This window comes from Rhinatrema bivittatum, chromosome 14 (genome assembly GCF_901001135.1).
Source record: "Rhinatrema bivittatum chromosome 14, aRhiBiv1.1, whole genome shotgun sequence".
Lineage (NCBI taxonomy): Eukaryota > Metazoa > Chordata > Amphibia > Gymnophiona > Rhinatrematidae > Rhinatrema > Rhinatrema bivittatum.
The window spans coordinates 15,928,755-15,952,358 of record NC_042628.1 but is presented as its reverse complement, the minus strand read 5'-3'; the positions used below and the strand labels follow the sequence as shown (position 1 = coordinate 15,952,358).

At 45.1% G+C, this 23,604-nt stretch overlaps 1 protein-coding gene across 5 annotated transcripts in view; it reads left to right on the top strand.

Annotated features, from left to right (window-relative positions):
* Positions 1 to 23,604, top strand: part of TRRAP (transformation/transcription domain associated protein) — a 252,240-nt gene that overhangs the window by 128,683 nt on the left and 99,953 nt on the right. For all 5 annotated transcript variants that reach the window (XM_029576431.1, XM_029576433.1, XM_029576429.1 and 2 more), the window contains 7 exons: positions 354 to 500; positions 2,049 to 2,168; positions 6,951 to 7,238; positions 10,004 to 10,141; positions 10,572 to 10,684; positions 14,514 to 14,649; positions 20,516 to 20,707. In XM_029576431.1, coding sequence (XP_029432291.1) covers positions 354 to 500; positions 2,049 to 2,168; positions 6,951 to 7,238; positions 10,004 to 10,141; positions 10,572 to 10,684; positions 14,514 to 14,649; positions 20,516 to 20,707 — 1,134 coding nt within the window. The remainder of the gene's footprint in view (positions 1 to 353; positions 501 to 2,048; positions 2,169 to 6,950; positions 7,239 to 10,003; positions 10,142 to 10,571; positions 10,685 to 14,513; positions 14,650 to 20,515; positions 20,708 to 23,604) is intronic.

Sequence of the window (23,604 nt, the reverse complement as noted above, 5' to 3'; positions counted from 1 at the left end):
CCGCCTTCCAATCATCCTAGGGGGCAGCCTTGCATATATCCTCATTTCATGTGCAAACAGAACCCAGGCTGCACATGAATTATATGGATCTTCATGAGCTCAGCTTAGCCTCTTCTTGTAGCTGAGATCATTTTAAAATCTGTAAATGAAAGTAGGATTACCAAAATGTTAATGGCACATGGTAAGACCATGAGACCCTGTCGTCTGCCCAGTTTCATAACTGGTGCAATGCCCTCGATCCCAATTGATTCTTACATGGAATACAGTTCAGTTTTTGGGAGGGGAGGGGAGATGGAGAAGTATCGTGTTGGAGAAGACCAATCATAGCTGAGTGAGTCTCACTTTTTGCCCAGGACGTCGAGATTGACATTGAATTGGCCCCGGGAGATCAGACCAGTACTCCCAAAACGAAAGATCTGTCCGAGAAGGACATCGGAAACCAGCTGCACATGCTGACCAACAGACATGACAAGTTTTTGGACTCCCTTCGAGAAGTTAAGGTCAGTGACTGCTTTTTGATGGCCCCTCTCCTCTTCCACCTCTTCCTTCTCCTCCAGATTTCTGGGGGGGGGGGGGGGGCATGCAGGTGTAAGGTTTCCTGTCCCTGTGGAAATTGGTCCTCAGGCCCCAACATACTTGAGATGTTCAAAGCACCGAACCATGATTTAGTCATTTTAGAATGAAGGGGATGATTTTAAAACCTTGCCTGATGGCTGTTTTCTTGAAGACGCCAGCTTATCCCAGGCATCGCCCCATTTTCTTGGCACTCTTACCTAAGTCCCTTTGCGGTCCAGCAACATATCCTAGCTGAAAACATTAGCCATGTTACGTATTAATGCCACCCCTGTGTACTACACTTTATGAAATGTAAATTCTGAGTGAATAGATAAAAGGAAAATGTGCACTCTGCCCTTTTCACTCCATTCTAAAGTGTCTGATTAGATATCCAGGGCTGTTCCTGAAGATAACATGCCCAAGCTCTCTCTCTCTCCTACAGTTATGCAGCACTGTGGTTTATTTCTGCCATCTAGCCTCTAGTCCTGTCTGAAAATCTTTTCATGGACCACAAATAAATAAAGCCGCATACCATGCTCTGGTTTGCTCCTTATGTGTTCCCCATTTTTGCACTCCTCAGCTGTCTGTGAGGGATGTAACAGCACAGCTCTGGTCAAGTGTCAAACAGTTATCAACCGGTCAACAGAACCACTGAGCTAGTGGCAGACCTGGGCTTTTTCCCCGCTTTGTATGGCAGTGTGTGTCTGGGGATCGTCGAAGGCGGTTTGACCCCCATTAATCTTATCCAGCTTCTCCCTGATTGACTGCTCCTCAGGGTCGCAGTCGGAGATTTGTGAATGCGTTTTGCTAAAAGGAGCATTCTTTTACATCTCTAAGAAATTGTACTATAAATGCACATGGATTTTCCTCAGTAATCGTGTTCCATTCTGGAATGAAAACCTCCCTTTTGAATTTACGGTATAAAATGAAGAGGAAAAAAATTAAGTTCAGATTTTTCTTTTAACAGCATTGAGGTTGTCTTTTGCCATCTCACTGTTTTTATTCTTAAATTTGATAAACGTAAGAGTTTATTCGGTAAACTGCAGAATTGTTTAACATGTTTGTCGAATATTGCAGTTTTGTTATGATATATATATTTTTTTTATTATTATTTGTTAGGTTTTGAATTGTAATTGTGTGGTTTATTTTTAAATTTCCTAGCGTGGAGCCAGATGGACTCAGGTTATGGTCCCCTGCCAGCAGATGGAGACAGAGTCAGGTTTCAAAGCGGACGTCATCCTGGATGCACCCCCGCAGTGCCCTCAGCCCTCCAGTATCCTCTTCAAAGGTCACTGTGGACATAGTGACCTCTCCATCTGCAGGCAGGGGAGCACAACCCATTGGTCCTGAGTCCATCTGTCTACACTAAGGAAAGCAAAATTATCAGGTCATTTCTCCATTTTTCTTATATTTCCCCTTGGGAAAGGCAAGGGATAAATTGGAGTAACTAAATAAACAGTTCGGTTGTGTTTGGTTTTTTTGTGTGTTTTCAGACAGGAGCTCTGTTAAGTGCTTTTGTACAGTTGTGCCACATTTCTACGCCATTAGCAGAGAAGACATGGATCCAGCTTTTCTCCAGACTGTGGAAGATCCTCTCTGACAGGCAGCAACATGTAAGCAGGTGCCACCTGAAACAGATTTAAAACCATAAAGCGACATTTGAGGGCTGCTTTTCTGTAAGGAATGACGACGGTCTTTCCAATAATTTTATATCCCTGACGTCCCACTGTCTTTGCAAATAATGCATGTAAGTGATTCAAAAGTTAAACTCACTGGTATGCCGAGACAGCCGCTATTGTCTTCTGTTCACTTCTGTTTACCTTATACTGTTGATTTCATGTTGCTGTGAACTGGTTGCTCATGACGCAGTCATTGTAGCAAAACACGGTCCGTGTCGGGGGACCAGAACCTCGTGTTTCTGGACAGCATGTTGGTATATAAAATTATTGGAAAGACTGTTAGTACTCAGATGGATGTACATTAAAGCTGCACTTTCTTGGCTTCTCAACGATTGAGTTTCTTCCTCTTTTTAAGAGGGGATCCTTATCCCCCTAGTGCTACAGCTTTATGTTTTGGGATCAGTGGGGAAGGGACATGGCCAAATGGCATCATGATGGGAAGCAGGTTGGACGCCTTAGCTGCTGTGGGTTCAGGTTTTCAGTTGCAGCAGGCTCTGTTTCAGGGTTTGGAGGCAGCTTTCCCCCAGGCACTCACCGGAGAAGCTTCCTTATAGAAACATCCTCAAAGTTCATTGATAAAAAAACTTCTCTGGCTGCAAAGACTTCAGTTGCAGGCATGAGAGTTGTAAATTTGATCACCTTCCCTAGGAAAGGAGCCAGCGTGCCTTCGATGACCTGCTTCAGGTCTGCAAGGGGGAGTGCAAGAGGATCTGCTGGAAATGGTTCTCCATTGAGAAAACCCTCCTGCACAGGTCCTCTGCCACCTCTACCCTACAGCTGAATATGTACACTCGCAGAGACGACAGCTGCTCTCGGAGACTCACTACAGTTGCCAGTGACTCAAAATGTCTGCTTTTCCTGCTGGATGGCTATCGGTGGTTCCTCAAACACATATTCCAGGGACTTGTTTTGATACCTTGTGCTTGGATGTATCCCAGTTATACATATATTGAACTGGAATGAGAACGCTGTCGTCCACCTGGCAGGCATTGCAATAGTAACGTCCACTGTAGCTGTACACCTTGACTTTTCCATGGGGTAGGTCTGTGGGCCTGTGACAACCTGCTCACTTGAAGCTCTGAGCAGCAAACACTGTTTCAGAGGTCATAATTGTTGGGATGCCTAGAAAGCTGGTGGTTATCAATTGGTGCTTGCTTTTTCCAAGGTCTTTGCCACTGGAATGCTCTTTAGATTTTAAATACCTTGCATTCTGCTTTTCAGTGGAATCTCATAATCTTGCATGTTGAAGGCTGGTGAAGAGTGAAGCAGGGGCAGGAAGCTGGGAGAGTGGGGAAACGTGTGAAGGAAGAAATGAAATGAGAAGGTGGATGTTGAGGGAATGCCCGTTTTGTATCAAACCCAAACCTTTAATATGTTTGTCGAATATTGCAGTTTTGTTATGATATTTTATTTTTTTTTGATTATAGAAGGCACTGCCTGGGAAGAAGAAAATACATTCCTGAACATACCCAGATCAGTTCAGACAAGTGGGTTTTGCATCCCTACCAGCAGATGGAGTCAGAGAAACAAAACTTTGAGGCACTGCTACATAACCGAGAGTGGCACCTGCAGTCCCTCAGTATTTCTCTGTCTCCAGCAGATGGTAGAGGCGCAAACCTGCAGTCTGAGAGAAAGGGAAAAAAAATTATATTAAGAAAAGAAGGCTAGTAGAAGATTCAGAAGAAGCTCCTTGGTGGACCATCCCTCAGGTCGAGCCGGGCATCCAGGGAGTTAGGAACCCCTGTCAGTTGCTCGCCCGCATCGTGCCGGTGATCTTGATAGCCAGGGAACTGGCTCCCTCAAGACTGCTGAAGCCCCTGTCTGCCAGGCCCCGGATCCAGGAAAGTATCCCTGCTTGGTTTTTGGTTGTTTTTGCTGGCAGATAAAGTTTTGAGAGAAAAAATAAGGGGCGAACAGCTTGAGAGCTGGGGGGCGGACGACACGGCCTGCAGCGGTGCAGGAGCCTTTAAACAGCAGGAGCTACTGGCTGGGGCAGCCAGCGGGGTGCATTGGGGCAGGTATGACTTGCGCCCAGGGTCCCGGGAAGGAGTTGCGCTGGTGCTCGGCTCTGAGTTGTTCGGTGACACGGCAGCTTTGACGCGGCCGCGTTTGGTTTCCTGCACGCCACCGGGCCTGCAATTGAGTCTCTCTGCGGCGACGGCCGACTTTTCCTGTGTGTTGGTCGGTGCGGAGGGTGTGAGCTCGGGTGAGCGCTTAAGGCCAGCCGATTGGGAGACCGCATGTCATTCGGTGGTGTGGATGCATGCGTGATGGCGCCACTGCGTGTGGCCTGTAGGCAGTGAGCTTAAATTCCCGTTCCCTCTGCACGGGCTGCGTTTCAGGAGAGGAGGATTCCTCAGCGGGCATTAAGCGTCGGAGTAGGGTGGGGCGAGTTGCGGCTGCACGTGCGGGGGGGGGGGGCCATGGACGGGCATCCTCTTCGCTGGGGGAGCCTAGAGACACTCTCCCTCCTCTGCCTCTGGTGGATCAGGAGAATCCGGGTAGAGAGGAGGACTCTGAGGACAGTCTCGGTTAGGGGCCTGATGGTCTGGATGATTTTTCACTGGAATTTGTGTTTCTGATGCACAAAGCTTTCCTGGCAAAGAAGGGGGCGAAGGATAAGAGGTCGCACCAAAGGGGTCTAGGAGGGCTGCACGAGGGCCTGGGGATTTGCTGCAGTGCTTGGGTCTGCCTCATGCGGAGCCTGCATTGGCCCCCATTGACGGGGATGATTCAGATGCTGACGAGGCGGTGGCACCCGGGACGGATCCCGATGTGGTTAAGGATGACCTAGGATGATTTCCCGGTTCCAGAGGGAGGTGATCCCAGAGAGTTTTGTTTATTTAAGAAGGAGGAACTGCACCCTCTTAGTCACCAGGTGTAGGAGGTTAAGGTTACTCAAGAGGAGTCAGATAATGAGGGCATTAATCCAGTCCTGGATGGACTACAGGGTCTTCTGAGTGCTTTCCCATTACCTAAGAAGATCCAGAATTTGGTAAACTGGGACTTTCCAGGTGGGCAGGTGGGCAGAGCTATGGCGAAACTATACCCCCTGATGGAGGAGACTTTGAAGATCCTTCGGGTGCCGAAAGTGGACGCTGCAGTTTTGGGGTCACTAAGAAGACGACCATCCTAGTGGTGGGTACGGCCGCTTTGAAGGATGTGCAGGACCGCAAGTTGGAGATCCAATTCAAGCGCGTGTTTGAGGTTTCTGCGCTAGGCCTATGGGCGTCTGTGTGTACCAGCTTTGTGTTGAAGACCTGCCTGTGTTGGGTGCAGAAGGCCCAAGAGCAGACCTCCGCAAGGGATAGTCCTTTGCAAGTAGCCCACTTAGAGGCTAGAGTCGCTGTAGGTTTTAGTTTGGACATCGGCCAGGAGTATGGTTTCGATGGTGGTGGCCCGTAGGCTTCTATGGTTGCGCAATTGGTCAGTGGACATGCAGTCTAAGAATCAGCTGTGTAACTCCCCTTTAGAGGGAAGCTCCTGTTTGGGGAGGACTAGGATAAGTTGATGAAGACATTGGGAGAATTTAAGGGTAACAAGTTGCCTGAGGATAAACGGAACCAGTAAGAAGGTCCTTCCCCCTCAGTCGAGGTTTAGGGATTCGCAGAGGTTTCGCTCCTTCAAAGTCAGCTGGCAGTTGCCAAATGTCCTTTCGTGGAGGCCGCAGAGGTTCCAGAGATTGTGCCAGTGAAGGGGGCTGGTGGTGGAAAGTCAACTCAATGAAGCCAGGGCCCCCCTCAGGAGATTTGTAGGGCAGCGGTGTGGTCCTCGCTACGTACTTTCACCAGGCATTGGCGTTTGGGCGCAAGAAGACATGTCCTTTGGTGAGAATGTTCTGCGTGTGGGTCTTTTGGATTCCCTCCCATTCTAGGGGTGCTTTGGTACATCCCACTTATCTGGACTGATCTGGGTATGTTCAGGAAAGGAAAATTGGTTCTTTCCTGCTAAGTTTCGTTCCTGTAATACCACAGATCAGTCCAGAGACCCATCCCATCACTGCCTACAGACTATGTTTTTGTCAACTGGTGGTTCAAGTTTGCTTTTCAAAGTATGTGGGCAGTTTTTGATCATGGTTTGGGGTTTTCAAATTTTTAGATTTTTGAGAATGTTTTGAGCTCTAGTTTTTTGGGGGTTTCCAACCCTATCGGTTTCCCTGTTCGCCCGAGAAAGGATTTTGGGGATACATCTTAGCTTGGGTACAGGTCAATACTGAAGGTGGCGCACTCGGTTTTGTAACAGTGCCTCAAAGTTTTTATTCTCTGCCTCCATCTGCTGCTAGGGAGGCAAAACCCACTTGTCTGGCCTGATCTGTGGTAAAACAGGAACGAAAACTTTCCTTTTTCAGTTTGTGTTAGCCAAGAAATGTATTTGTTTATAACATTTCTACCCTGCCCAATTACCAAAAACTGTTCTGGGCAGTATATTGTATTGACTGGTGCAAAAATTGAAAGATGCAGAAATCTTTACAGTACCTGAAAGGTGGAATAAAGTAAATAAGATAAAGAAATAATTATGCATTAGATTAAATATACCCCAAGCTGGCTCAAAATTAATTTTTCAGCACGGGAAGAAAGTGCTGGGAGTCTTTCAGAATACAGGCTGAGGTGCAGTGCTTTATCTTAAAAGAGCTTATCATATTACAATGCCAATAAACCCTGGTAAGGTAAAAACCTCTTAAATGTAGCATTTATTAATTTTTTTTTTTAATGCTAGGCTCTTGCGGGGGAAATCAGTCCATTTCTGTGCAGCGGGAGCCATCAGGTGCAGCGGGACTGCCAGCCCAGCGCCCTGAACTGCTTTGTGGAAGCCATGTCGCAGTGCGTCCCTCCCATTCCCATCCGGCCCTGCGTGCTGAAGTACCTGGGCAAGACGCACAACCTGTGGTTCCGCTCCACGCTCATGCTGGAGCACCAGGCGTTTGAGAAGGGCCTGAGCCTTCAGATCAAGCCCAAGCAGACCACCGAATTCTACGAGCAGGAAAGCATAACGCCCCCTCAGCAGGTAAGGGCCCAGGCCGCCATCTCGTACGCCTTCGTTCCGTTCCAAAAAAAAAAAAAAAGTGGTCCAGCAGCCACCTACCACGTGCGGTCGCAGGGAGCGCTGTTAACTGCGCTGGACGTTTCTGGAGGTAATTTTCAGAGCTCTGTTGGGCAGGTGCAAAGTCTACATCCGCAGTACTTCTCCCTGTGAATTTTGCACCAGTTCTCAAAGGGAACTGGTGCATATTTTCCCTTTGGAAATTGCCCGAGAAAATAGTACCAGCAGGAGATTTGCACCTGCCTTTGCTGGAGATACTTTTTTTCCAAGGAGAAACGTTGTGCGTCATTTTGAAACTGTAAAACTACGCATGCTGTTGCCTTCTCCGGCCTCTTCCTGCCCCAGGAGTGCCGCCCCCACGCACATGCATGTATGCGTGTTGTGGAATAATGCACCTACTTTTGCCCACATGCAGGCTGAGCAATTTTCTCAAAGCCGTTTTCCACGGGTAAATGGCTTTTGCAAATTACCCTCTTTGAGTCTGTGTCTCACTGAATTTGCCACCTTAGGGGGAAGGTACTTTTGAAAGTGATTTCTTTGGATAAAATAAGTGTTTTGATTACCGAAATGGCCTTTTAGGAAACGCCCATCCGATTTGCGGATAAACTTCTGCGTGTGGTGCCTGTTTGCACATGAATTTGCACGGACTGATTGGAGACATTTGCCAGGGTGTAGTTGGGGAGGGGTTTGACTTACACACACATTTCTGGATTTTCAAAAGTTATGTGCATTAATTTTCCCCCAAATTTTCTGAACACATGATAGAGTAGCTATGTGGATAAACTTGGTGGGATGATTTTCAAAGCATGCTTATTCTCTTAAGTTCACTTTGAAAATTGGTGTAACCTATGCACTTATTTGCTGCCTGATTTAGGCAGGCTATTAGGGAGATAATTTTATAATCTAGCAGAAAATTGCCCTGTGTGTATTTAAAAAAAAAAAAAAAAAAAAAAAAATCTTGAGTTTTAAATAATGCACAAGATCTATTCTTTTCTCTTCATGCTTTTGCTCTAATGCCAGCAGGCATCCAGGAATAGAAAAATGTTTTATTTAATGTAGCTGCTTTAGTGTTAGGTTGAGAATAAATGCAGGAAAGAGATGAAAAGCCGTGGGAAGTGAGGGATGAAATTGCCCACCGGCTGTCCGTTTTGTGTGTAAGTCCTTTATATCAAAATGTCATGTGAACGGGTACATTCCAGGTCAGTGATGTACAGCCTTTGTTTCTGAGTGCACTGCGTCACCCGCAAGCTGAATCCCCCCCCAAAAAAAGCTTCATTCTAATGTTTTTTTCATGTACCCTTAAGCTTTAGCCTCGCTGTATTTTGGGGCCACATTTTAAAAATACTTTCTTATTAAAGAGCCACCTGAAGGACATTTTCAAAAGGCACCTGGCTGTCAGATCTTTATTCTGAAATATGTATCTTTTGTGTTTTCCTCCTGGCATTTGAATTCAGCAATAAGAGCCCATTTTTATGTGCTTTACACTTTATCCTCCTTCTGTCTTGGAGACATAAGAATATTTGAACCTAAAAGATGTTTAATAACCCATCATTAACCCTTTAGAGAGATCCTGTTTCCTAATACGGATTTGTTGGTCTTCTCCCCTTTTTTTTTTTAAGGTTCACCTAGACCTTGCAGTAACCACATGTTCTCATTTCATTTTGAAGACCTGGCATCTGATCTGTGTCCTGCGATTCCTCTCTCCCCATTTCTGTTCTGTTAATGTCCTGATGGCCTCTTGAAATACCACAACTTTACTATTTTGAAAAAAACCTTTCTTACAAGTTCAGTTCTGCAGTTTTGGAGGAGCTTATATACGGGTATAAATGAGAATCAGAAACTGACTGCAAATAATTTGGTAACAATTTTAGGTGGAGTATCGACAGAGAACATTTCCATCTTTCTCCTACCTCATTTATTATTTGTCCCACGCAGATTTAAAATAAGATAAGATGTACAGTACTGTACTTTCTGATCGATCGGCTTTCTTCTGCTCCTTTTTACATTGTCTGCAGGGATTGTAACACCAGCGAGTCTTCATTTGCAGCCACCGGGGCATTTTCCCCACTTTTATTTATTTATTTATTTATTTATTTAATACATTTATATACCGTTTCACCAAATACTAGAAATGACCGAAGCGGTTTACAATATTTTCAAAAGAAATTTAAATTAGTAAGTTTTATAGAAAATAAAATAAAAACAAATATGAAATAAAAACTTAAAACTTACTTTAACTAAAATAAAAACCAAAATTACATTAAAACATCATGATCAAGCCAACAAACCAAATTTAAAAAAAAATAAATAAATATAACTAACATTAATTTATAAAAAACTTAAATAGAACACAACAATTTGCAGACTTATTTGAATATTTGATTGATAGCTAAGCGACTAACCTATCTAAACATTTCACCTCTCGCTCCTTCCGTCTAGCCCAGCTATTTTAAGCAGAAGCACAGATCATGGCTCTCTTTGGAACTGGCATGTTTGCGCCCTGAATCCCACCCGTAGCTGTCACCGTTGTGTGATGGCTGGGGTACCCTCCTCCCCAGGGACTGTCAGCAAGCCTAGCCCCCCCTGCACTGGGCTGAAGAGAAAGGAGCCCAGGGGTGGAGAACTGAACTCGGTGTCTCCGTCGGGGGGTAGGGGGCCCTGTGTTCTGATTTTAGACCCTACTGATCTTTCTGCGCCGACGCCATTCTCCGTTCTCTCTCTCTCTTCAGGAAATCCTGGATTCCTTGGCTGAGCTCTATTCGCTGCTGCAAGAGGAAGATATGTGGGCTGGCCTGTGGCAAAAACGCTGCAAATTTCCGGAGACGGGAACCGCTATTGCCTATGAGCAGCACGGCTTCTTTGAACAGGTAGGTGTTCCCCGCGTGAACAGGGATCGTCGTGCAGCTAAGGCACGCAAGCTTGTGCGCGGTGTTGCTTCTGACAGTGGGTGTCGCGCTCTTTTATGTCTGGTAGGGACCAGGACATATTTGTAGAATCGCTTTTAAATGTTTTATGTCCCTCCTGAATCTAACTTGGAACGGGGCGTGGAACTGTTTTAGTGAAAAAGTTTGCTTTTGGCGTGCGCACGGCGTTACGGTGTCGTTTTATGCCGATGGTGGAAGCTGCCCTTGTCGCTGATGATGTGAGATTATGTTTCAAGGGCGTTGTAACGTCACATTGGTCCTGGCGACCGATTTGGTGAATACAGTTTTAGGTCATTCAGGCATTGTTATGACGGATCCGCAAAAATATCGTGCTGTTTATTTTATTCGTCTGACTTCTTTATTTTTTTATCAGGCACAAGAAACGTACGAAAAAGCAATGGAAAAAGCCAAAAAGGAACATGAAAGAAACAATGCCTCTCCAGCCATCTTCCCAGAGTATCAGCTGTGGGAAGACCATTGGATTCGGTAAGCATTCTAAAGTAGTACTGTGATGCTGTAAAATACCATTAAAAAGGGGTGACGTTTATGAGCCAGATGCCTAAAGTATGCACTTCTGCAATGCTGAATAGCATCTGCAATCGATTTTAGCTGGCTTGTATGTTCAGAGGCTTTTTTTTTTCCAGTTGTCATGTTCAGACTGGCCAGAACAATACATTTGTTAACTCGTAGTAAAGGCTCAACCTACAGGCTTCGAAAGGCTAGATAGAAGTATGGTGCCGGCCAGAAAATTCGCTCGTTACCAAGACCCCCCTGGGTTTTTGTGGGACCTTGGAAGAGGTTCAGAAGTGCTGCCACAGGATTCCTCCACCTCCGGGCAGAAACTCTTTCTGAAATTTTAACAGCCTCACTAACTTGCTGGCTGTGGGCAGGGGTCGTAGCTAGCCCATGGCCAACGCGGCCTCGGCCACAGGCGCCGTCCCGCGAACACTATCGGACTCCAGCCTCCTCTTCCCTCCGCCCGCCCTGGCAGTAAACAGCAACGCGACCGGTGAAGCTTCGAAAACAATCCATCTCCTCCCGCCGGACCAAAGAAGAACAGCGCGGCACACGGTCCTGACCCTCCCCTGCCCTGCCCCGGCAATGAAAAGAGGCGCTGCCCATAGGGCAGCAAAAAACATCGCCCCCCCCCACCACCACCCCGGTAGCGCCGAGCAGCGCGGCCCCAGGGACGCAAAAAAGCATCCATCTTTTCCTCCCTTTCCCTGCTGTGAAACATAGCCTGGCCGGCAGGGCTTCAGGGAGCAGCAATGAACAGAAGCAGTGTCGCCCGCATAATGCCAAGAAGCAATGGCCTCCCTCCCCATGCTTCAGCATACCTGGAGGCTAGATGAGAGAGAGAGAGAGCCAATGTGTGTGTGTGTGTGTGTGTGTGTGTGAGATTGAGCATGTGTATGTTGGACTATGTGAGAGAGGTATGAGCTTGTGAGAGAGCCTGTGTGTGTGTGTATATGACTAAGCATGTAAGGGAGAACCTATGAGTGTGTGTATGTATGATTGAGCATGTAAAAGAGAGGTATGAGCATGTGTGTGTCTGAGCATGTGAGAGAGAACCTATTTGTATTATTGAGCATGAGAGAGATATGAGCTTGTGAGAGAGCCTGTGTGTGTGCGATTGAGCATGTGTATGTTTGACTATGTGAGAGAGGTATAAGCTTGTGAGAGCCTGTGTGTATGACTAAGCATGTAAGGGGGAACCTATGAGTGTGTGTATGTGTCTGATTGAGCATGTGAGAGAGAACTTATTTGTATTATTGAGCATGAGAGAGAGATGAGCTTGTGAGAGAGCCTGTGTGTGTGCGATTGAGCATGTGTATGTTTGACTATGTGAGAGAGGTATGAGCTTGTGAGAGAGCCTATGTGTGTTTGTGTGTGTGTATGATTGAGTATATGAGGGAGAGCCTATGAGTGTGTATGTGTGTGTGAGACTGAGCATATGAAAGAATGAATGAGCATATGTATATTTGTGTATAATTGAGCATGAGAGAATGAACACGTGTATGTGTATATGATTGAGCATGCTTGAGAGAGCATATGAGCATGTGAATGACTAAGCCTGTGTCAGAGTATGAGCCTGTAAGTATAAATGATTTATCATGTGACAGATTGAACAAGTATATGTAGGGGTGTGTGTGTATGTGCATACAGTTGAGCATGAGAGAGCAAACAAGCGTGTATGTGATTGAGCATGTGTGAGAGAAAGCATGGAGAAAGTTTGTATGCAACAAGCCTCTCCTCTCTCCCTGCTAAATCATGACAATCTCAGGTCCATTGGAAATGAAAATTTCCCAGGTATGGACAGCAAGGGATTTGTTTTTTATTCTTATCAGTTTTAATTATTGGGAGATATTTGATGTATCCACTGTTTGGAAATATTTTATTGACTTTTGGAAATGGATAGTTTTTAATTATTGGGTGTTCTATGCATCACCTGTTTTGAAATATTTACAATTTTTATTAGTATGGTTTTACTATTTATCATTTATGTTTCTTGATTTTATTGTTTGATGTTTTATGAGAAATGGTGGTATTTCTGTTTTTCCATAGTTGCATTGCATACAGTCTGGTTTGTGGTTTCCAGTTCTTTTTTTGTCTGCATATTTTTTATTTACCCTTTACAGTCTCTCTGTTAGGAATTTGGTGCAGGTCTGTCTGTGTTTGGCGTGTGTGAACAAGGTGAGGTGCTCTGCTAGCTTGTAGTTTTTGTGTGGGGATCTATAACAGCCTGCTTTGTTCTGTTTTCTTAATAGGAGTTGCTTTGGTGTTTAGGGCCTAGTGTAATATTTGCAGTGTTGCCTTTTCATAGGTAGGACTGAATGCTGGCAGTTAGTGCTGACTTGGGAAGGGAGGTTTAGTATATTGTAATTGCAATTCTATTTACTTGTGGCTTTCTGAGGACCAAGCCTTCACCTAACATGCGCTACCATAGGCCTAATACCATATTGGTTCCACGTGCCTTTTTCCTTTTACTGGTTTTGCAGGAAGTTCTAGTTCGCATCGCAGCGATGCATATAAATATTTTGTTTATGTTGTAAGTGATGAGGTACATATTCAAAATTTGATATTTGCTATTGTTTGGGGTCAATTGTTTTTGGCAATTTTCTTGGCTCTTTCTTTGTGTTTTGACATATTCAAAAGCCATTTAGACGGATAACGGAAAAGTTATCTGTCTGAATGGCTTAGCCGCATATTTAAAAGGCTTATCCGGCTAAATTCTAGCCAGATAGGTCGTGGGCGTTCCTGGGGTGGGAGGCAGGCATTCCAGGGAGGAGCAGAGATAGCCAGTTAAGTTACCGCGCCATAGGGCAGGTCTACAGTTAACTGGATGCCACATATCCAGCCAACTCTAACTTATCCGAGTATGTTCAGTCGCTGAATATCCCAGTTAAGTTATCTGGATATGTGTATCTGGCTAACTTAACTAGCTGCTCAGCGGCAGATTATTTACCTTGATATTTTTAGCTCAGAATGGCCTTTTTCATGTAAAATCTGAATAATCTTTAATTGTGTGTGGGAAGGGCATGACTGGGATTGGGCGCCCGTGACTGCAGGGTTCTGGGGGAGGGGGGGTGGAGCCCTAGTGCACAACATCCCAGCCCAGGACTGATACTGCAATGACTGGCTTAAAGAAAGTTGAGGTGAAAGAAAGATCTCCGGGAAATCGTGAATGAAGTTCCTGGCACCTCTCAACTGTTTCTGATTGAGTTGGAACCCAAATAAGTTGGAGAAAATTGCTGGGTGAAACTAAAACTCAAAGCCCCCCTCCATTTTGACAGTCTCCCAGCTCGTGGTGTCGTGTGTTGTGCTCACTTTTTCACTTGGCCATAGGTGCCAGATGGCCCGGCTCTGGCTCTGGGGATTATTACAAAACCTGGGGCAGACAGAAAGGGGGCCTGGGTGTTGGCTGAAGTATTGATCTTGTAAAAATTAAAGTTGAAGATAGCAAGACCTGAAATGGCCTACCGGTGGAGGTGGTGGAAACCATTACTGGGACACACATGGAGGGCAGTGGTAGGAAAAGGGTCAAGAGGTCAGGTTGGAAGACATGGGAGAGGGAAGAGTTGATGTTGGGTTGGATATGGGAACTTGTAGGCATGTCATCTACCCAAAGTGGATGAGTCTCAACTGGGCAAACTGGATGGGACCGTTTTGGTCTTTATCTACCCTCATTTGCCGTGTTGCTATGGCCTTGAGTGCTAGTTACTTGGTTGCAGAGATGAAATGTATTTGTGGCCTCTTTCAGTGCCTAACGCTGACTTTGATGGAATGGGACATTTATTCTTTCTTGCCTGTGTAGCTGTTCCAAAGAATTGAACCAGTGGGAGGCTTTGACAGAGTATGGCCAGTCAAAGGGCCACATCAATCCCTACCTAGTCCTGGAATGTGCCTGGAGGGTCTCTAACTGGACAGCCATGAAGGAGGCGCTGGTACAGGTGGGAGTAATCTTTTCTTTTTATCAGGACTGGTTGTGTTAATGTTATGTCTCATTTTTCTATATACTTACTTTTTTTCTACAAAGTCAGCATTACAGCTCATTTCACAGAAGCGGTAAACAGCTCTTTAGGGGATATGCTTTGATTTAGAGCACAGCTGCAGATTCTGGCAACTAAAGCATATTGTTAAAAAAAAAAAAAAAAAAAGCAAAAAACTGACAGCCCTCTTTTTTTTTTTTTTTTTTTTAGTTTGGTCTTGGTCATTTTCTTCTCTTTGTGTCAGAGCTGTGATTCAGACTGAATGTGAGCCTGGTAGTAGAAGGTGGTTTGCAATAAAAGGCACAAAGAGTGTAGAGGGGGGAAGGAACCTGAACCCCTAATAGCCCTGATCATTCGGGGTCAATTTTCAAAGGGTCTGGGAGGTTAGGTACATTAGTCGGACCCTATGGCTAGGACTGGGCACTGCTAATTTTACCAAGCACCTAAATTTAGGTCCCTAAAATGTGGGCAGCTACAGGGCAGAGTTAGAGTGGAGGAATCAAATTTAGTGCTTAGCACTGATATTCAGCACTAGGCATTTAGGCATCTACATTTAGGAGAATTTTAAACAGAAACTTCAATGCCTAAATTCAACTGAAAATGTACCTAAATTTAGGGGCCTAAAGGTTTTAGGCAAGGAACATTTTTTTTTTAATGGACTCTCGGGGAATGACAGAGCCACATTCAGATGCTGCTTCCTCTTAGCTTTGTAAGCTGCACTCTGGAGTTTGTAGAAGAGCAGTGCCTGGGAAATCTCCTGAGCCTTGTGTGCCGTTCCCCAGGCTAAGCGTCTTCTGCTTCCAGGCAGAGATGGCAGCCCCAGGGAAGTGGCCATTGCTGATTTACTTGCATGCCAGGCACTGGTCTTCCACATTGCATGGGATGGAGACAACGAAGGAAGCAAAAATGGATCAAGAAGAACTGCTGACGTTGGAGGGGCCTTTCAGCACATTGTCAGACGTGAAACACTGATCCAGTATGCCCTGAGATGTAAGTTTGATTCTCCTAAAGAGAGCAGAACTTTATCTCTGTGCATGGTGGATCAATCTCTCTCTTGTTCTGGAGCTATTCTGTCACCCTAACTCAGGGCTTCTCAAATCTGTCCTGGAGTTTCCTCAGCCAGTCGGGTTTTCATGAGATAATTCACACATTTGAAAACCCAGCTGGCTTTGGGTCACAGGACAGGATTGAGCACATTTTGCTTTCCTGATGGAGTTTGCAGTCACAGGACTAAGTGGTGAGGCTTCGCTTGCCATTAGAGGTGAACATCCACTTGAGTGGTGGTTGCAAGAGGATCATCTCAGGAAGGGAGTTTCCTTAGAGATGGCAGAATAGTTAGTGCTCATGATAGATTTGATCCTTCAGGTTTGGGGGAGGGCCGAGGAGCGTCAGTGGAGCTTCAATCGATTGGAAGCACGTGCAGTTTGGCTAGAGTGCTTAAGGTTTGCCAAACGTCTAGAGGCTCGGGCAGTCAGGAGCATGTTGGACAATGCGATGACTGTGGCTTACATCAGTCATCAAGGTGGAACTTTAGTCCTGGATTTCTTGATGGGTTCTACCTTTCAGTCACTATGTAGCCTCTCCTTGATGCTACTTACCTTGAAGACAGTTTTTCTAGTGGCAACCTGCTCAGCACATCGGGATTCCGATCTGCAGGCTCTTTCTTGCCATGAGCTGTTTCTACATGTGACTCTGGGGGCGGTACAGCTTCGGAATGTACCTTCCTTTTTGCTGAAAGTGGTTTCTGTGTTTCATTTGAATCCATCTATTTCCCTACCCATGCTGTACAGGAATAGAAATGAGAATAAATATTGTCTCTTGCGTGCCTTGGATGTCAAATGACATCTGATACAGTACTTGGAGGTTACCAAATCTGTCAGGAAGTCATATCGACTGTTTGTACTCCATTGTGGAAGCAAAGAGTGAGCCGGTGAAACAGGCAACCATAGCGCGTTGGGTCAAGGAATTTATCATGGCCGCCTATGAGAATTCCGAGATTACTTTGTCTAGGCAAGTTAGAGTGCATTCCACTGTGGCTCAGGCGGTATCGTGAGCGAATCTTCAATTGTTATCTCCTGTTGCGGTTTGCCAAGCAGCGACGCGGTCCTCCTTACACACGTTCGGGTTCAGGAGGAAGCTGCCTTCACAAGTGCAGTGTTGTCTGTGCCACAGGCAGCCTCCTGCCCTGTTCCGGAGTAGCTCTGGTACATCCCACTTGTGTGGCTTGGCCTGCCTGAGTGCAGAGGAAGGAGAAATTAACACTTACCTGATAATTTCCTTTCTTCTAAGGCAGGCAGGCCAATCCACAACCTTCCCTCGGCTGCTGTGTTGCTTTTAATTCATCCTTTAGTTACAGACAACACAAAGTGTTGTATCTAGTACACATTGGAAGACTGGTAAGTGTCCTAACCAGGCCTTAGTTTAAAGAATGGTAGTACTTTTGTGTGAGCTCAGTGTTCTCAATTGGTTGGACGCATAAGTGTTGGACTGTTAATAGTCATGTTCAAGTTTAATCAGTTTGTCCACAGTTTGGCTTTTCCAGAGTATAGTGGCAGGCTGATGTCTGGGTGGGGCTATATAGCCGTGACTCTGTCTCTATCTGCTGGTTGCCTTCCTTAGAGTAAAGGAAATTATCAGGTTAGTAGTAATTTCTCCTTCTTCCTTTTATTTTACTGTTTAAGGCCCTCTGCTCATTTCTTTGGTTAGTCAGCCTCTTCCCTTGCAATATAGAAAAAAAGGTAGACAGGGTGACAGACACCTGGAACCGGCCGTACACAGATTTTCTTGCTGGATTATGCTGCTCCTCTGGCTTTTTCCAGCACTGCTGGGGAACTTTGTGCAACCTACTAAGGGGGAGTGCCCTGCTGTTAGTGTGCAGTGGATGGAAGCTTTCAGAGGACGAGCACACCATCCTTCAAGGGATAACGGATAAATTCAGAGCCGCGGTAATGATGATCAGATTAGACCAAGTTGACCTGTCCTTATTGTTCAGAGGACTGGCAGTCTTGTGATTTAAATCATTGACCTGCGAATTAGGAGGAAGCCAATAAATGACCTTGGGCAAGTCATTTATCTATGTGTGCCCTTGATACCCAGTTCAAAACAAGGAAGTCTGTCTTTCCCAGTCAACAAATTCAAACAAAAAAAAAAAAAAAGAGGAGAGGTGTTTTCTAGTCTTGAAACTCCAGAAGTCTGTGCTTAGGTTCAGAGCAAATTCTTGAGCTAATTGCAGACCCCTGGGCAAGAGTGGGAGCTGGGCAGGATGAGTGCTGCCTGTAAGAGTTCATTGGGTCAGTAAATACCCCTTACCTTGCGCACATAGCAGAAAACGAAACGAACGAGCTGCACGCAAAACTTGTCATTTTTGTCCCCACTCGGGCCTAAGGACCCGGATAGGAATTAGAATGAACGAATGATACCCTGGAAGGCAGCTTCTTGAATGCCCGTGCCTTTTTATCTTTGACCTGGAGTGCTCTGTATAAATGTTAAGAAGCTGAAGATAATATTTAGCATCCCCCCCACCCAATTACCAGAACTAGGATCCTGGGGCAAACAGATTCGCAGAATGGAGAGCTCTTTAACGTCTGTGATCCCCCTCTAGCAGGCTGGATGTTTCTGGTGATGAGACAATTCATATATTTGTCCCACCCTACCCTTTTCGTTATGCTCAGGACTTTGAAGAATTGATCCAATGTTGGTTCCTGAATATCTTTTTTTTTTTTTTTAATTATTTTTTCAGGGACTTAATTTTCTGTATCTGAAGAGCCAGGGAATAAATTGAACAGTGGATTCTAAAGCTTGAGTTGAAAGTGAGAAGAATTGATCATGTCTGGCAGGTCCCACTTTTGATGGCTTGTGGGATCGGTGGTGATGACAGCCACCAGCGACTGCAGACGATCTGTAGCCTGAGTAGTATTGAGTGAAGGTGTTTTCAGTAATGAGGCATTTGCTAATGGACGAAAGAGAAAAAGAAACACTGGAGCTATCAATTGTGTTTCCATTATTTCAGTCAAATTCGTGTAAGAATGTCACGAAACATGTTTTCTCAAATAGCAGAGCCTGAAAGAATAATTGCCCATGTGCCGAGGGGTTCTCCAGCTTTTCTCTGCTAATAATTTCCTCTGGGCTGCCTCGGATCTTTGCTTGGCTGATATTTATATATTGATATATATATAGAGAGAGAGAAAAAAAAAATAAGGCAGTACAAATATATGCTTAAGTGGTCTATAAGTAATATACCATAAAGAACAGAAGTGAACACTGATGAGTAGAATTAACTGACAAAAAATCATAATTATTTAAAAAATATATTTTTTACCATCATAGAAAAACTTTTTTATTAAATTAAATATAGCTTTTACAGAAGAAACTTTTTTTTACATGCAACAATTCCTCAAATAGCATGTTTGTATGTCCATAAAACAAATAATCCTGGAATCAGCAAATGATCCAATCAAGAACTTACGAATTTTGAAGATATCCAACTGTGAACGCAGCAGCGTTCCCACAGCGTGCTTTTCAAAATGTGAGTGACAGCTCATCACCAACGGTAGCCAGACAAGTTCTTCAGTACCATGAAGGCTGACATCTCGACAAAGGTTCCCTTGTTTCGCCTCAAACGGGTTTCATCAGGAGAAGGAGATCCGAGCGGGCAATTGGATCATGTAAAAACATTTGCAGTGTTTTTAGGGATTTTTTAAGTCCCAGCAAATCTTTCACATAGTGGCATATCCAGAGTTTTTTAATATTTAAATGGAAAACCTTAAAACGAGACTTCCTTCCTGCAGCATTTTGGGTAGGAAGTCACGCTACTTTTATTTCGGGTAGGAAGTCACGCTACTTTTATTTATTTATTTATGAAACTTCTCTGCTTGCCCAGCAGGAGAGTGCACGGAAACACGAATCGAGAAATCTCTTGTCCTGAAACAAGCTTCAGTCACCAGGCACCATTCAAGCCCCGGATCCAATTCCCATCTGCTCACCTTGCCCTAATTTTAATATTTTATTTTATTTATTTATTTAGAATCTTTGAACGTACCGATGCTCAAGATAAAAATATCTTATCGTACCGGTTTACAGCAAAACATGGGGTAACCAAAAGTATAGGAGGAAGTTACTAAAAACAGGGTAGTACAATTCAGGACAAGAGAGCAAGGAAGAATTTGCAAACATAGTGTTACTATAGTGTAAACAATAAGTACTTTATAAATTAACTTGGCGAGTAACCAATATTAAATTAACTTGGCGAGTAATATTCAGTGTGACAGCATCAATGTTTGGTCTTGCCCGTGTGCAAATAAAGCCTGTGCCAGTCGTGTGCAGATGCTGGAAGGGCGTCTTTAGTCTGACTCCTTATTTTGACGTGAAAGCCATTTTTGGCTGCTGATGCAGAGGCCGTCGTCGGAGATGATGATGAAGAGAGGGTCCGTGGAAGGGCTGTCGCTGGACTCCCCCCCCCCCACCACCTCGGCTGGCGGAGCTGCCCGATCTGTAGGTAGAGTTTATAAAGCAAATCGCCCCCGTTGTGACTCTGTGCCGTAAGCGCGTCGTTCTTCAGGTCTGGAGATGCGGCGAAAATCAAGGGATCAGAGTCCATTTTCATATAACGGTCAAAATGAGGGATAAAACTTTTGTCCTGCTTGTGAAAGTTTCTGTATTTGTTCCATGACAGACCGCTGCTTCTGTGTAACAGCTTTGTGCGCTTTTAATACGCGGCGAGATGGGGGGGGGGTTGGGCACCTCCTTGTTATTTCAGCTTCGTGGAGAGGATGCGTGGGTTTTACTGCTTTATCTAACGTAGGTTGATTTTTTTTTCTGTTGCTACCAGGTGGAGCTGAGTTGCCCAAAGGAGATGGCCTGGAAAGTCAACATGTACCGTGGGTATCTTGCCATCTGCCACCCCGAAGAGCAGCAGCTGAACTTCATCGAGCGCCTGGTGGAGATGGCCAGCAGCCTGGCCATTCGGGAGTGGCGAAGACTCCCGTACGTCGTGTCTCACGTTCATACCCCCCTGCTTCAGGTGAGCTGCGGAGCTGGTGTGCTGCGGCCGCCGCGCGCGAGAGACATCTTAAGCAACCCCGCGTGCCAACGCGCTGAAAACCGCACCGCGCCCCCCTCCCCCTCGGGAAAGGCAGTCTGTGCTCTTCCGGGTTTCGCAGCCGGACTTTTTCACCTTGCTTTATTGATTTCCTTTCTGCATGGCAGAGCAAGACGTTTGTCTCAAAGTTAGGCAGATTTGTTCAGATGCCGACAGCTGCCATTGGTTTACTGGGTAAAAAATGTTTACTCGCTTTCTGCCCTGCGAAATTACTCAGGAAAGTGTGTGCGCGCCTAGGTTGGACACGTGGTAACAGACACAGTTTTCAAAGCTGAGCTAATTCAGCCGCTTTTTGTGTCCGTGCTGTGAAAGAAACACAGTGCTTCGGGATGCATATTACCCAGTTAGCCCCTCCCTTGTTCATTGTAATTTCCTTTCTCAGTTACTTGTAAACCGACATGATGTGTCCTACGAATGCCGGTATAAAAAAGTGTTAAATAAATAAATAAATAAATAAATAAATGTATTCATTCAGCCAGTTAACTGATATCGCTGGGCGGTGACTCTCCTGCCTTCTGATAGTAACTTAGACCCAAGCACTGAATGCCATTTTCACCGTGCAGTAATTTTGTATGAACAGTGGGGGTCAATATTCAAATAGTTTGTATGGCTAAGTTCAGGTCTTAGCTGGACAAACCATGGGCTTTTAAAATTCCCACGCTCTGACCGCCTCCATGATACCTGGCTTAAGTGGTTAGCCAGATAAAACTTATCAGGATAACTTTAGGAGTGCCCGAGAGCAGGCCTAAGGTTGGCTGGATAAAGTTATCTTTATCTGATATATTTAGTGGCGTGATTAATTGACAGTGCTCCACTAAATATCTTGGGCAAGTTTTCTGACTAACTTTAGCCAGATAACTGGTCTGCTCCCCAAGCTGCTGAATATTGAACTCTGTATCTTTTTTTTTTTTTTTTTAATTTTTCAACTTTGTATTGAATCAGCTGTACATTGTGGAGCACAGGCAGTATTGTATATGCACAGAAATGCTAGGACTATAAAGCATAAATGTCTTGTAAAAAACCAGCAGCCCTCTAAAAGATGTTGACTCATTTGATTTCTGTCACATGGCCTAGTTCTTCCTTATCGACCTTCTTGATCAGGCCATTCATGTGGGTTTATGCCATTCTGCCAGCAGATGGAGACAGAGAACCAAAACTCTCCGTGACATCATCAATGGGGTTGAGGAGTGGTGCAGTCAAGCCACTTGCAGTATTCTCTGTCTCCAGCAGATGGTAGCAGGTGTTGGATTGGTGCAACAAGAATCTTCAGCTCCCAGTGCTTTAGGCTTGGGCCTGTGCCTGGTAGACTATGGCTCCCAGGGTAGCAGCCTTTGGTCTGTTTCCCCTGCTTAGACCAGGACCTTTGCCTCCTAGGGAAACAATTTCTGAATTGTTCCCCTAATCAAGTGGGTCTTCCAGCTCTGGCTCCCAGGAGTTTCCTTCAGTGGTGCCCTGGATTGAGCAGGGCTGGAAAGGGGGGGCTCCCTTTGAAGCTATGTTGAGCCAAGGGGGTTTGGCTGGACTCTTGAGTCATTTTTTTGTGAGGGTCTGTGTATGGTGTCCTTTCAAGCCCCCTTTCCTTCCCCATCCCCTCCAACCCCTCCTGGGCCGAATTCTTCCTTTCTAGCTGCAGCAGTAAAGTTGCTTGTTTAAAAAAAAAAAAAAAAAAAAGAGAGAGAGAGACAAACTACTGCCTCCTGGGGCATTTTATGCTGTAATTTTCTTCATCTTGACCTCTCGGAGGCCCTGATAGGGCCAGGTGTATTGGAGAAGAACGTCACCGAGCATGGGACATTGTCGTAGGGCCCAGCAGACTTGACCACCTGAGAAGGGGACAGAGTACCGCAAGTGTGCCCCCCAAGCCTTGGGGGGAAGACGGAGAACGAGCGGTGGCAGGAGAATTGTTTGGCTTAGACTCCGGCTTCCTTGGGAAGGCTATGTGACTGCTGAACTGACTTTGCAGAATTTGTAGCATCAGTCAGGCGGAAGGGAGATTGAAAGTACGTTGTATTCAGCCACGTTTGGCTGCTTGCTGGTGGTGAGCCAGAGGATGGCGAAAAGAAGCATTGACCCCAGTCACCTTTGTCTGTCAGTAGAAGAGCGTCCCCCTCCCCCCCAGATCTGTACCTAAAATCGGAACCAGTCATCGTGCTCTCTTCTTGCTGCAGAGTTGGGAGCCCAGCATTGAATATCATTGCAGATCCCGCTCAAAATCAAGAACCTGCGCTTCTTTTCTGTCTCTAGAATCCCAAGTACAACCCTGGCATTCAACTTGCCGAGGAGAATTGTCAATCCTAATGTGATTTTTCTGGCAAATAGGGTCCCATAGCTGTGTGTGAAAAAAAAATTACAGTGCTAACTGTGTACGTGCAGGAATTCAGGCACACGCAGCGCGCAGGGCCAGCCCCAGCCCGAGTGGATCAAACGTTGCCAAGTGAAAAGGTTTAAATGCTTTTCAGGTACGCAATGACTGTTAAAGGTAGTGTATATTTTTTTTTTCCTTTCAATAATCATTTCCTGCATCCTCACTGTCTGCTTAATAGAATAAGCAATGAATGACAAAGGTACAAATTCAGCCATGAGTTTGCAGCTGCAGTAATTACTTTTTTTTTTTTTTAATATCAGATAGCGTGTGATTAAATACCTGCAAGAAAATTAAATTTACATGATGAATGGGAGCAGGATGAAGGTTAAAGTATTGTGTGAGCTGATACTGTGATAATTGTGGTTTAAAAAAAAAAAAAAGATTACTTTCCCTAATTTATTTCAGGAGATTTGACTTTGCAAATGCGAACCGATTCTTAGACATTTATTTTATT